Source organism: Pogoniulus pusillus, chromosome 30, assembly GCF_015220805.1.
Source record: "Pogoniulus pusillus isolate bPogPus1 chromosome 30, bPogPus1.pri, whole genome shotgun sequence".
NCBI classification, from domain to species: domain Eukaryota; kingdom Metazoa; phylum Chordata; class Aves; order Piciformes; family Lybiidae; genus Pogoniulus; species Pogoniulus pusillus.
In genome coordinates this window covers 8,571,236-8,584,782 of record NC_087293.1, presented here as the reverse complement: position 1 = coordinate 8,584,782, position 13,547 = coordinate 8,571,236, and the positions used below count along the sequence as shown (strand labels likewise).

Here is a 13,547-nt window from a genome sequence, read left to right as displayed (position 1 = left end):
GCTCGTGCGCAGGCGCGGGGCAGAGGCTCCGCCCCCGGAGGGTGGAGCTCTGCGAGCGCGCGCCGAGGTTGAGCGCGAGCGCTGCTGGCGCGTCCCGGAGCCTGCCCGCACCCAGCACCGCCGCGTCCCGGAGCCTGCCCGCACCCAGCACCGCCGCGTCCCGGAGCCTGCCCGCGCCCAGCACCGCCGCCGCCGCCGCGTCCCGGAGCCTGCCCGCACCCAGCACCGCCGCCGCCGCCGCCGCGTCCCGGAGCCTGCCCGCACCCAGCACCGCCGCCGCCGCCGCGTCCCGGAGCCTGCCCGCACCCAGCACCGCCGCCGCCGCCGCCGCGTCCCGGAGCCTGCCCGCACCCAGCACCGCCGCCGCCGCCGCGTCCCGGAGCCTGCCCGCACCCAGCACCGCCGCCGCCGCCGCCGCGTCCCGGAGCCTGCCCGCGCCCAGCACCGCCGCGTCCCGGAGCCTGCCCGCGCCCAGCACCGCCGCGTCCCGGAGCCTGCCCGCGCCCAGCACCGCCGCGTCCCGGAGCCTGCCCGCACCCAGCACCGCCGCCGCCGCCGCGTCCCGGAGCCTGCCCGCACCCAGCACCGCCGCCGCCGCGTCCCGGAGCCTGCCCGCACCCAGCGCCGCCGCCGCCGCCGCGTCCCGGAGCCTGCCCGCACCCAGCGCCGCCGCCGCTCCCGGCTGCCCGAGTGTTGGCTCCTGCCAACAGTCCGGGCTCCAGCCCTCCGCTCCTGGGAGAGGTGCAGCAAAGCAGAGTCTTGACGGCAATTAATTCCTCAGAGCAAAGTTTCAGTAAACGTTTATTGTAAGCTTTGTCACAATACCATAGTCGATTTGTGAAACTGGTCTACAAATATTTAACTACATAGTACACTGATCGGGTGGTCAGATAAGTCATAAATAAAGATATGTATAACTGTGTAAAAAATAACTCTTGGTATATTTTTAACTATTTAACAATGTCACCAGCAGAATCTATGATTCCCCTATGGATCATATGGCAAAAGTTACATACATCATCTCTTCGGATCAAATCATTTGCTAGATAAACACAATTGTACAAACTCAAACACTATAATCCTGGAATCTGATGTACAAAACAGGATGTGAAGTTACTAACAGCAGTGCTGATAACAAGTGCTGCTATAGCAAAGAAAAGATCAGTTTTCAAATGTGCTGTCATCACAGGTCGATGGAATTATCCAAGAGTTTCAAATACATGCGGGTACAACAGAACCTCTTATTTTCCAACCTGGACAAAGAGAACTTATAGTCATTTACGTCATTAGCTGCCAAATACAGATCAGTACGTGAGGCAAATCACACCTAGAAACTTCTACACCACTGAAGAGCTAAGATTGATACTGGTCTATTTTCCACACTAATGAGCAAACAAGTCTGTAAAAGCAGATCACAATTTGCAGGACGCACTAGTAAGTACAGCACTGAACTACACCAGGTTGTATACGTTGTACTCTGATATTCAAAACCACTGTTAAAAGCGTTTGCATTCCAAATACAACAGATCAGTTACCTAGAGGTGAGGTGTGGGCTCCCAAAGAAACTGCCGCCCAGGTTAGTTTTTACAAAGGTATGGATGGATGGGTAAATACAACAGTAGTTTCAAATGCTAGGTCTTGGAAGTAGGAACCCTTCAGAGCCCACTGGAATTTCTGATGCTGGACAGTCTGAGGCTCATCTTAAAGCATTAGATCAGCTGCTCACACAGTGACCTTTCCTGTCAAGGCCAGTAAATCAGAACTGTTCTGGAGGAGCAGCCCTTACAGGTGAGGATGCGTGGCCAGCTGCCTCTACTGACAGCCCTCCATGTCACACTGCCACCTCCTCAGCAGCTGATGCCAGGCTGGACACCAAGAGAGGCTGGATGTTAAAGGTGCCACCCATCTTCCAGCAGTGACTGCAAAGAGAGAGAGGTGTGGGAGCTGTCAAATTCTCATCTTGATTGATCAATTCACAACTTGGTGACACCTGCACACCTCTGCATACTTTTATGAGATGCTTCTACAGTGCAACACCAGAGTGGTGCAACCACTGTCACTGGGACATGGGCTAAAAAAAGAGAGCAGAAACCTCAGTGGATCAGCAAGACGGCTTGGTGTGGAAAACACTTGTAAAAGGTATTTACAGGAGCTGAAAGAGATTAAATACAATACCACAGTCATGTCCCAAAAGCGCTTTCACTACAGTGCACGTTTAAAAATACAGAGCATTTGAAAAGTGTGTGTGTGTGTGTGTATATATATTAGATTGTGCTTTAAAAAAAAAATCACCACTTCTGAATTTGACTAACATGAAAACTGAGCACTGGGAAAAATACTGATTAAAAATATCCAATTTTATATATATGCTTTTCACATAACATTCTGCTATACATGGGATGCTAGTAAATACAAAAATACATTTTCTCAAGCAGCAAGGTGGTCAAAACTAAAGAGTATTAATATAGGAGGGCTGATTTTACAAAACTAAGGTAAATGATTACAGCAAGACAGACAGAAACTACAAACCAAATTAACTTTTATATAGTATTGTAAAAGAAACAACTCAGTATTTTTAACTTCCACATCAAATATGGATTACACAAAATACAATCTATGCAAACCCGACCCGTGCTCATCGTCCCACGGAAGCAAGGTTTGCAGACTTTGGTCCTCAGGCCTCAAATTCAGCAAAAACATGAAGACCTGACAAGCTTTTCTAACCAATTCCTCATCTCCAGGTCGATGGCTTAGCCCAGTCCTCTGTGCACAACCGTAAGTAAAAGTTTACAGGGAAGACTCTGTAATACTATGGAAAATGAGCTGTAAAAAGCAGTATAGTGTCATTTACATTTTAAGCTTTATGAAGCAGACTCTTTGTTGCCATAGCACTTTCTTGTTCAAGGGGAAGATTGCAAGTTATGAAAAGCAATTACTTTGCAACACTAAATGTACATTTCTTGAAAAACAGGGTGCAGGTAAATTTACAGGTAAGATAGAAAATTAAAGTGGATTGCAACAGTGCCAAGTGCATATGAACTTCAACCGTGTTGAACTGAAGTGATCACAGTTAGGATAAAGGCCATTAACATGGATTTAAAAATAATCCCTCATGTAAATGTCACAGGCAGCCCAAAAGAGGCCAGGCAAGTACAGACATATTAAGAAGAGTATTAAAGTTCAGCATTAAGAGGAAAAAAAAAATTCACCCCACAGTTACATTCACTTCAGCACCACATCCAACAGAAGCCCTACCCAACAAAGTAAGAAGCCAGGCTGTGCTCAGCCACCCCAGGCCAGTCCTGCTGGAGCCAGTGCTGGCAGGCAAAGCACAGAACACACACACCTACACTTAATCCCCTGCCTTCTCAGCCAGCCTCTACCACACATCCAGTTTTGGTCCATTTTTCACTGTACTTATTTTGACATTATAGACTATGTAGTTCTTCAGATGTGGTCCATTTCACCTCTCACAGTATCGATGCTGCGCTCATCACTATGGTTCAGATGTTTCCCCTCCTGCCCCCTGCTTATAGTCTTAACACTCTAAATTGCCAAGCTAAGTCCCTTGCTGGACTTGCTTCCCTGAGCTAACCTCTGTTTCAATGCATTTCAAGCACACTGTACAAAGCCAGTGGTAAACTACCCATCTGGTTAATCCTCCAGGTTACAAATACACAGAATCCTTTAAATTAAAAATGCTTCAAAGTTCCTACACCACTTTGAAATGCAACCGTTTAATCCACCTTCCTCACAAGGCGACTCTCCCAAACCCAATGTGGTGAGAACACAGACTTCAAGCAAAAAGCTCCTATAAAACTATTACAACTTTAGAAAAAAATCCAGATCTTCCTGAAGAGAATTTATTGCCGCTTATTGGTCCTGAGAAAGCTTTACGCAACAATACATCTGCAACTGTTTTCACTGCTGCCTTTTTTGAGAAGGTACATGGGTCCTGAGATCAGAAATCATGTTTTAGTCTATGCAGTCACACTTGGAAAATGCTTCACTGTCAGGAACAAATATGAGTTTCAATTTGCCATGCTACACCTCTTCCTTCTGTGTCAACTCATTAAATCAGTTTTCCTTTCAGACACCAAATTAGAGCGCTCAAGATTAAATGCAATAAAATGATGCCACATGTGCACTTCTCAATTCCTCATACTGGTCTGGCTTCTAAGGACTTTGAATGCATGAAATCTTCCATCTCCCTTATTCCCCACCTCCTGTTAAAAGCTATGGTGTGAATTTTTTGGCCTGGATACCAGAAAATTCCTCATCTGATACTCTACCAAAGGCAACTTCAAGGCAATGAAACAAGCCAACAATAGAACAAAAACATTCACCACTTCAGAAACCAAAAAACGTGGACCCACAGCAGTTACTTCTCCATGGAAGCGTTTGGTAGCTTGAGACATATATTTTTTTTTTTCTTTTTAACTTTTTAAGTGTCAAATATGCATATGTTTAGCTCAGTTTCAATAGTTGAAAGACTACTCAATTTGCTTTTATAAAAACTTTACAAAAGATGTTTTTAAATGCTTGTAAAAGTAAGCGTTTATCTACTGAGAAAACTCTAGTACTGGATAAAACTCTCTGAATATACAGCTGAATTCTTTAAATGTTTGTTGGGTTTTTTTTTAAGTTTCTTTCTTTCTTTCCTACAAGTATAATGGCTGAGTGTGTAATCTAGATAAATTAGTCTCACACATGATGAAAAGTTATAACTCTGCACACTTTTTACCATGTGATGGTTTGTTGCTTTGTAACTTTGCATGAGACAGTGCTTAGGGATTTATTCTCTAGAGCTGGTGTACACTGGTCTGCAGGAGCTGGTTCATTGGTCACTGCCTCTGTCCAGGTTTTCAATCACCCTGGAAAGACGTATGTTCAGAAGTCTGATCTGACTGTCGAGGTGGTCCATCTTCTCCTCAAGGCTGCTGTTGCTGTTTCTTCTCCAGTAAAATCCAACCGGCCCTGTCATAAAGTAGACTGCTACAACAAAGCAGAGAGGCAGGACTGCGTGCTCTGGGTCACCTTCATACTTCTGGAGGATGTATACACATGAGAGAGTGAAAAGGGCAACTCTTGCGATCCAGAAAAAGCGACCAAACAGCATGTGTAGGAGATAAAAGAAGAATCCAAGGAAGAGAGATAAAAACCAATAGGCAAGTAAAATGGCACCAATCAGCAGAAGAGCACGCGTTGGGTTGTTGGCAATTGCAGCTGGGCTGAAATAATGAGTCAAGTTGGAGGCTGAAAAACAGAGGAAAATTTACGGAATATTAATGCCAAAGTGGCAAGGAAAAAGTGCAAACAGAGCTTCAGAGGGTCATGCAGCAGGGTCACAGCTCTGCTTTGTGAGGTCATAGGTAAAGCTAGTTCACCCTGTTCTGAATGGGCCTTTTGCAAATCACTGGCTCAGCTCCAAAGATCCAACTGAACTAATTCCTTTAAAGTAGAGGTACTGAAGGTTATTTAAAGGGAAACTACTGTAGGGCCTAAAGCAGAAGTTCACACTGAGGATGAAGATGCTGCTCTCTGAAAGTTATGTTCTCAAGGCTTTTAATTGCACTTTTCCTTCTAGTCCCCCTTTAGTTCTTTGCATTGTCCCTGGCTGTGTGCATCCATTTAATGATGACACCAAGAAACCAATCATGACTTGTAAAGCATTCTATAGACACCCTGTACATGCCCACACAGAAATGGAATGTCTGATTTTGGTTCTCTCATTTGAAGGTACTTACAGAAAATTCAAAGTCATGCAATGCAGATAGAGATACCACTGATGGATGCTTAGCACAGCGTGACAAAATGTAATTATCCTCCCACTCGGCCTATGCTTGTATACACTGATACAGGCTGATATAGTTCAAGATTTAACAGGCACCACACTTACCATCAATTCCAAGAACATCTAACAAATCAGTCCATATTCTCCAGAACGTGTCCATTAATACATCCACCCCATTCACAAACCTCTCTGTCAGCCTTGAAAAAAACTGAGAAATAAAACCCAAAATTAATGGAAACAAATCCTCGAGTCCTTCAACACACTTTTGAGACACACTAGTTAGAAGTAAATGGTAATTTATCAAACAAGAACTGTGGGCAACTTTGACGTCTCTGAGGGAACACTGTGAATTGGTTTTAACTCTGTGAATCACAGATTTAGTTATTAGAATTGCCCTTAGTGCAGGTATTGTGACAGGTAGGCATGTACTTTGGCAGCATTTTAAAGTGTGCTTGATTAGCTTTACCGTTGTTCTGAAGCGTAAAGAAAACGCTCCCTACTAGCAACGAACGCTGGTAAAGCAAAGCAGAGATTAAGTTCTATCGAGCGAGTGAGGGGTGACTCCAGCATCACACTCAGATTATCTCAAATGCATTTACGGGTCCATCTAACAATATTCATCGTTTCTGCCTACTGCCTGAAGAGAGAAAGAGCAGAAGAACGTTCAGGTGCCTCTGCCCGCATGGCTGATCTCCTGCAAGTTCCTGCGTGGCCCTGCAAACACAGGATGCTCTGCTGATGCAGATAGACCGTATTTCAGTCGGAGAGCTCCTCACCGACACCGGTCTGCCCTGGCCGCCTCCCCCACTTAAAATAATCTTTATTTGGGGGTTTACTTTATTGATATTGTTTGCACGTCAAGCCTCACCTCCTGTTTTCTTTCCCAAAGCAACGCTCCAGCGGTTCTCCCGCCTCACCCACAGTCGGGCTCGCCCAGCAGACGAGGCCGCCGGCGGGTCCAGCCCCGAGGAGCGGCCGGGAGAACGGGTGAGTGAGCTGGAGCGGGCACAGAGCTGCCCGGTCACCTCCGAGAGCCACGGGGCGAGGAAAGGGCGCGAAGGGAAAGGAGGTGAATGGGGAGGGAGGGACAAGCGGCCGGTGCCTCACCTTCTGCAGGGCCCGCACGTTGTCCTCGCCGAAGATGCTGCTGACGCCCTGGTAGAGGCCACTGGCGGCGCGGCGGAGGCTGTTTTGCTTTTCGGCGCCGCGGCTCCGCGCCGCCCGGGCACCGGGTCCCGCCATGCCGACCAGCAGCAGGGCGAGGAGCAACAGCAGCCCCGGCAGCCGCCCCGCCGCCATGGCCGCCCGCGCCAGGCAGCGCAGCGTTTATGGCGCCGCCTGGTGGCCGCGTCGCGAAATCCTTCAGCGTTCGGGGGCGGGGCGAGGAGGGGCACTCGCAGCGTGATCGCTCCCCCCGCTTAAAGCACTGGGGGGCAGGCGATCGCAGCAAGGGAAGGTAGTTGGGCTGGGTCAGTTAAACTCTTCCTCAGCAGCCCCTTCCGAGTCAAAAAGGTCTGTTCAAGGTTGTGTCCAGCCTCCGAGCATGCTGCCCTGGTGTTCAGCTTATCCCACTCTGTGATCTGTCCCAAAATTTAACCAGTAATGGACTTATCACAGTTGAAGCCTGATCTAGGTTCAGTTTTGCACTTAATAATCTACTCTGAAAGTTTTCTTCTCTACTATCTAATTAGGATTTCCCATCTCTCATTAGAAGGCCATTAGCTCTCCTGATGCCAGAAAGCACCTTCAAGAAGGTTCTGGCTCCATTTCCCCCATATCCTCCACTCCAGTTTGTGTAACAGAGACAAGGTCTTGACTTTGCCCTCTCCAAGCCTTCCCAGACTCCTTTTGCTCCAGCTCCTTGCCCCTCTCAGTAGCTTGCTCTGGACTCACTCCAACATCAATATCCATCTGGCAGTGTGGACCCCAAATCTGAGCACACTGCTCCAGACATGGTCTCAGAAGTGCCAAACTGAGGGGAAGGATCACGTCCCTCAACCTGGTCTTATTAATGCAGCCCAGGATGCTGTTGGGCTTCTATGCTGCAAGGGCGCATTGCCGACTCATGATCAACTTTCTTGGCCACCAGATCCTCTCCTGCAGAGCTTTTAAATTATTTAGCTGTTTGAGCTCTCAAGACTCATCACAATCTCTACAGAGAATACTGCCAGCTGCCTTTTCTGTGCGGGTATCCCCCTCTAAGGAGATTCCAGGAGCGATCCCCAAATGGCAAAGGGAATATAGAAGTCCAATGTTAAAGAGTGACATCTACCTTCTTTTCAAAGCACTGTCAACTTCAGGCTGAGGAATTCTGAAGGACTCCTCTGTCCTTTACTCTTGAGAAACTCTGACTCGGATGAATATGACAAAATTCAACTCACTTTATGGTGTGACTCCCTCTTCTGACAGGTTTTATGTTGATCTCTCCTGAGTAATCAGGTCAGCAGGAGACCAATTGGGAAGTATAAAATAGACATGTCCTGGTTTTGCTGGGACAGAATCCTTGGCCATCCATGATGGGCAGGGCATTAGCAATTTGGATTCAGCCAGGGCAACTGACCAGAGTTGCCTATAGGTGTATCCCAGGCCATGAATGTCACAGTATAAATGGGAAAGTTTGCTGAGGATGCACCTGGGCTCCTTCTGACACTGCTCCTCTTCTTTTTTCTGCTCCAAAAGACTGCTTTCCCTTTTATTGTGACCAGCATGTGTTTGCTAGTCTGACTTTGTATACTACATATTTGCTGTTTCTTTAAGTCAGTTTTCATTTTAACCTACAGATCTTCTCTCCTTTTCCCAATTCTCCCTTTCTGCTGGGGTGGGGTCACCTAGTTTTGCAGTTGCTGTAGTTTAGCCCCAGATATGGGCTACGTGTAGACAAGACAATGTTATCAGCTCCTGCTGGGCAGTGAAACACAACCACATTGTTAGCAGAGTGAAGTAAAAACCTCTGGGAGATAGAAAAGTATTTTATTGCTTTTGGAGCACATACTGATTCATCATTAGTTGACAGGAGCCTGAGATAGACAAGGCAGGAATACAGCAATGGCAATATAAAACCAGACTCACAGGTTTGTAGTATAGATTCTGCACTGAGTGATGATGGGAGCTGGGGCAGAAAATGTTTGCTGAATAGCTCAACAGTAACTTCAAGGCATAAGGAATTCTGATACACTCTCCAGAGCTTCTTGTTGTGCTTGGGAAGATGTAAGCAGCCCAAGACCATGTCTGTGTATTGTTCAGGAGCTCTGCTCTGAAAATTAGAGGGCAGAGCTCTACTTTTACCTGCCCCTTCATGGGGAGTTCCCACAGATTCAGGGGTGCAGGTCACAATTCTTTCAGATCTGATCTTATACCCTGTGTCCTTGGTGTTTAAAGCTTGTAACTTTAGTTGAGTAGACATCTAGAATGTAGACATCTTGGCTACAGCCTTTTCCCCAGTTTTAGACTGAACAAGCCACTTATCTTCCCATTCAGCTGAATGGCCTAGACCTTTTAGCATTTATTTATATTTGGCCCTGAAAGGGCTGGGCCCAGACCCAAGAAGGTGCTTAAGATCTCACTTGATTTCTGTAGCAGATACATTCTTTATATATTTATAAATGGTGTTACAATTCTCTTTGTATGACGATGCTGAAACCTCCAATATGCTAATACTTGTCTATATCCCAAAGTCTATTTCATGCTCTTCCAAAATGGAAGAGTAGCTGATGGTAGCTGAGGACAGGTATTTCTGAGGTTCTGACCAAGCTTCTGGCTATCTGCCCCCAGTGTTGTGCTGTACCTAGACACCCAGCACTCAGTGTCAGCTTCTGGGGCACTTCTTGCTTTCATACAACCTTGCACTAAAAAACAAAATGGTAATGTAACAGTAACTCCTATAAGTGTTTGGGTTTTTTTCCTATGCCAGTTATTATTCCTCAATTTGCTCTAATTGGCATGGCCTTCTCTGAGTACTCTTGTGCTATTTTTGGTCTCATGTGTCTTGTTTCTGTGAATTTTGGGATGTACTTTTTTTCTCTAGGTGAGGTTTCATCATGGGATCCCCTCAAAATCATTTCTTCACAGTGCTTCTTGTTTCTTTCCACCCATTCTTAACAGAGGTTCAGAGGCCTCTTTTAGTGGCTACCTTTGAAAGTCTGTACTCAGGGTCATCCCCTGTGCGAGGTCAGGATAATTTGGGAATCTTCCCTGGTGTTTAATTGATTTCCTGACCTATCTCAATGAGTCTATTTCAGGTACATTCATCTCCAGATCCACAGCTCTTATGAAATCACACAGGATTTCACCCTTTTCATTTAAACAAGTGAAATTGCATTGGCTCAAAGAATACATTGCATCATGGCATGAAATACTGATCTCAGCCACACCGATCTTTTTAAGGAGAACAAACCTAAGTTTTCTAGAAGGATCAATTGATGAAAGTCTTACTGTACAGAAGAAGCAGGAGTGTATTTCCCTGTTCCTGATCTGCATGAGAAACTCTGCAAGGCGTTTTACTCAGATACAGAGATTTAACAACAATCTGAACAATAGTTATAATAAATTGAGATCATCTACATGTCAAAAATTTAGCAGATCACAGGGTCCTATCTTATTAAATTGTTTCTATTCTGAAAATAAATGCAACAGCGTTTACAAAGTCAACTGGCCTGATTGTGGACCAGTCCTTAATCTCAGTAATCTTTATTTCTCTGTCTTTATCTTACAACCTCAGCTTTTCATAACTATAGCTTTATGACCTCTTGTCATTTTAGGCCTTTTCTCTTCATGTTTTGCTGCTAGCTCTGTGAGACTTTCCTTGCAATGTGTACCTGTTCCTTTGCTCCTTTCCCCTTTCCCTTCCCTCCCCTCCCTTCTTTTCTTTTCTTTTCTTTTCTTTTCTTTTCTTTTCTTTTCTTTTCTTTTCTTTTCTTTTCTTTTCTTTTCTTTTCTTTTCTTTTCTTTTCTTTTCTTTTCTTTTCTTTTCTTTTCTTTTCTTTTCTTTTCTTTTCTTTTCTTTTCTTTTCTTTTCTTTTCTTTTCTTTTTTTTCTTTTCTTTTTTCTCTTTTCTTTTTTCTTTTTTCTCTTTTCTTTTTTCTTTTCTTTTCTCTTTTCTTTTCTTTTCTTTTCTTTTCTTTTCTTTTCTTTTCTTTTCTTTTCTTTTCTTTTCTTTTCTTCTTTTCTCTTTTCTTTTCTTTTCTTTTCTTTTCTTTTCTTTTCTTTTCTTTTCTTTTCTTTTCTTTTCTTTTCTCTTTTCTTCTTTTATTTTCTTTTCTCTTTTCTTTTCTTTTCTTTTTTCTCTTTTCTCTTTTCTTTTCTTTTCTTTTCTTTTCTTTTCTTTTCTTTTTTCTCTTTTCTTTTCTTTTCTCTTTTCTTTTCTTTTCTTTTCTCTTTTCTTTTCTTTTCTCTTTTCTTTTCTTTTTTCTTTTCTCTTTTCTTTTCTTTTCTTTTCTTTTCTTTTCTTTTCTTTTCTTTTCTTTTCTTTTCTTTTCTTTTCTTTTCTTTTCTTTCCCTTCCCTTTCTTTTCTTTTTTCTTTCCTTTTCTTTTCCCTTTCTTTCTTTCTTTCTTTCTTTCTTTCTTTCTTTCTTTCTTTCTCTCTTTCTCTCTTTCTCTCTTTCTCTCTTTCTCTCTTTCTCTCTTTCTCTCTTTCTCTCTCTCTTTCTCTCTCTCTTTCTCTCTCTCTTTCTTTCTTTCTCTTTCTTCCTTCCTTTCTTTCTTTCTTTCATTCTTTTGTTCTTTCTTTCTCTCTTCCTCTCTTCCTTTCCTCCTACCCTTTCAATTTCAATTCTGGTTCCTTATGCTCCTGCCTCCACCTAGAGATTGCAGAGGTCAGGGACGGCAAGGGAGCCAGAGGTTCCATGTTGTTATATGGACTCATTAGCCAGCTGGTGGCCATTCTAAATGTAAGATTCTTTTAAAACTTTCCAGAATCTTTGGATTTCCTAATCGAGATGTTGGGTCGATGGATCATGGTCAGGCCTCAGCACACTGCACAGATTGCCATGAGGTGGGTATTATGAAACGTCTCATGGATCCATGAATTTCATCACTCAGTTTCACAGACTGCTGATTAGTTACCTCATAGACCACAAAGAAAGTAGTGCCATCATCATCATCATCATCATCATCATCATCATCATCATCATCATCATCATCATCATTACTGCTGTCTCTGAAGCATCTTTTGAAGGCCTCCTAATCTAAAGCAGAAAACATGATTTAATTTTGAACCTATTATTACAGTTATTAGGTATACAGCAGGGCTTAAAAAGATTTGAAAACGGTCAATTCCCGTTAATCTTGTTCAGGCTATTTTGCTCCAGCTAGTCTAATCTAATCTCCAAACTATTTTTAGCAGTCACTGTAATACTTTTAATAGCCATTTTCTTTCTTTTTCTTCCCATTTTGTCCAGCCACGTTTGAAGAAGGAAAAAACAAGTTTGGGTAAGGCAAAACTGGAATGAGGGTGAGGAATATGAAGGCATAGCCCAGTCTAAGGATGCAACAGTAAAACTGCTGTTAAGAAATGAGAAGCTCTGTCGGGCTTTCATAAAAGTCCGAGTTTTATTGCCCAATTCCCAGCGCACCCCTTCCTCCTCACACAGTAAGTGGGTCAGTTCATTTTCATTTACGTCTTTTTCAGCTCAGTGATAGAATTTTTGGGTCCCTCCTCAGGTGATTTGGCTGAGCATGTTCCTTTAGATGCACAAGTTGCTTTGGCTGGTGGAAGGCTGCTGTTCTGCTACTGCTTTTTTATCTTAGAGCCGCTAATTTCGCGATCACCGAGGTACCGCGGCTCGCAGCCCTCCGCGCCGAGGAGAATCACGGCGGCACCCCACCCGTCCCGCCGAGCAAGATGAGAGCTCTGCGCTGACTGGGCACACCTCCTCCTGCTCCGGCCGCTCACTGGCCGATAGCTAAGAGGGTCTGACACATCTCTACAGCCATTGGTGCTCCCTGGTGTCAGCTCTGCCGCCGTCAGCTCAGCCGTGAGGAGCGCGGGCGCTGGGCTGATGTGGGGCCAGGCGCCTGGCAGCCAATCAGGCGCGCCGGCGTCGCGGCCGCCGTGCTCCGCGCGGGATCCGTCCGCAGCGTAGGGCCGCCCGGTCCCACACCGCCTGAGGGGCGGCGGCGAGGCTTGGGGCTGTGGCTCCCTCGGGGTAGGGATGGGGCAAGGCAGGGGCGGGGGCGGCGTCGGAGTGGGGCCAAAATTAAGGGAAATAAGGTAAAAAGGGGAAATTGCAGGTTTGCCGGTAGTACTCTCAGAGAGCGCATCATGACAGGTTCACCGAGTGTCTGCGTCAGGTGTCATTCTCGAAGAAATGCAGTAGACGTGGCTCCTATCTCACCTTCGTGCCCCGTAACGGGACACAGCGTGAAACACTCGGGGGTAAATCGCTGCGGGGGGCTGGAGCTGCTCTGGAGATCCCCTGTTAGACGGCTTGTGTTGTGGTTGTGGGAGTAATGCCCCCGTGCAACCCGACCCTGGGAGGTGCGCTGCAGCGCCGTGTCCCCATATATCCGCACTGGTTAGCGCTCTCACGGCAAGTAGCTGTTACCACAACCCGAAAAGCAAAAAATAAGAAAAGTTTTGTCTGCAGGCATGCAGGGAAATGTATTTCTGGGCAGTTCGTTCCCTCTGCCACAGGCTCTGGCTCCCAGGCCCAGCTGAACCGGCAGAATGCCCAGGGCCCAGGCACCAGACACGCGTCCTGTGTCCCCCCCCTTATCTCTGGGCTTTGACCCTGGATTTCACACCTCTGCTGACCT

The 13,547-nt window shown here is 45.6% G+C and overlaps 1 protein-coding gene and 1 long non-coding RNA gene across 2 annotated transcripts; one reads left to right on the top strand and one right to left on the bottom strand.

Annotated features, from left to right (window-relative positions):
* Positions 1-784: 784 nt before the first annotated feature.
* Positions 785-7,093, bottom strand: BRI3BP (BRI3 binding protein). Its single transcript, XM_064168258.1, has 3 exons — positions 6,902-7,093; positions 5,900-6,002; positions 785-5,256 (listed from the first exon to the last, which is right to left on the bottom strand). The coding sequence occupies exons 1-3, from the start codon at positions 7,091-7,093 to the stop codon at positions 4,838-4,840; spliced, it is 714 nt and encodes a 237-aa protein (XP_064024328.1). The 3' UTR covers positions 785-4,837.
* On the top strand, positions 6,689-12,262 carry LOC135188684 (uncharacterized). Its single transcript, XR_010307785.1, has 3 exons — positions 6,689-6,781; positions 11,706-11,784; positions 12,191-12,262. It is a non-coding gene; the product is annotated as an uncharacterized LOC135188684 (long non-coding RNA).
* The last annotated feature ends 1,285 nt before the right edge of the window (positions 12,263-13,547 follow it).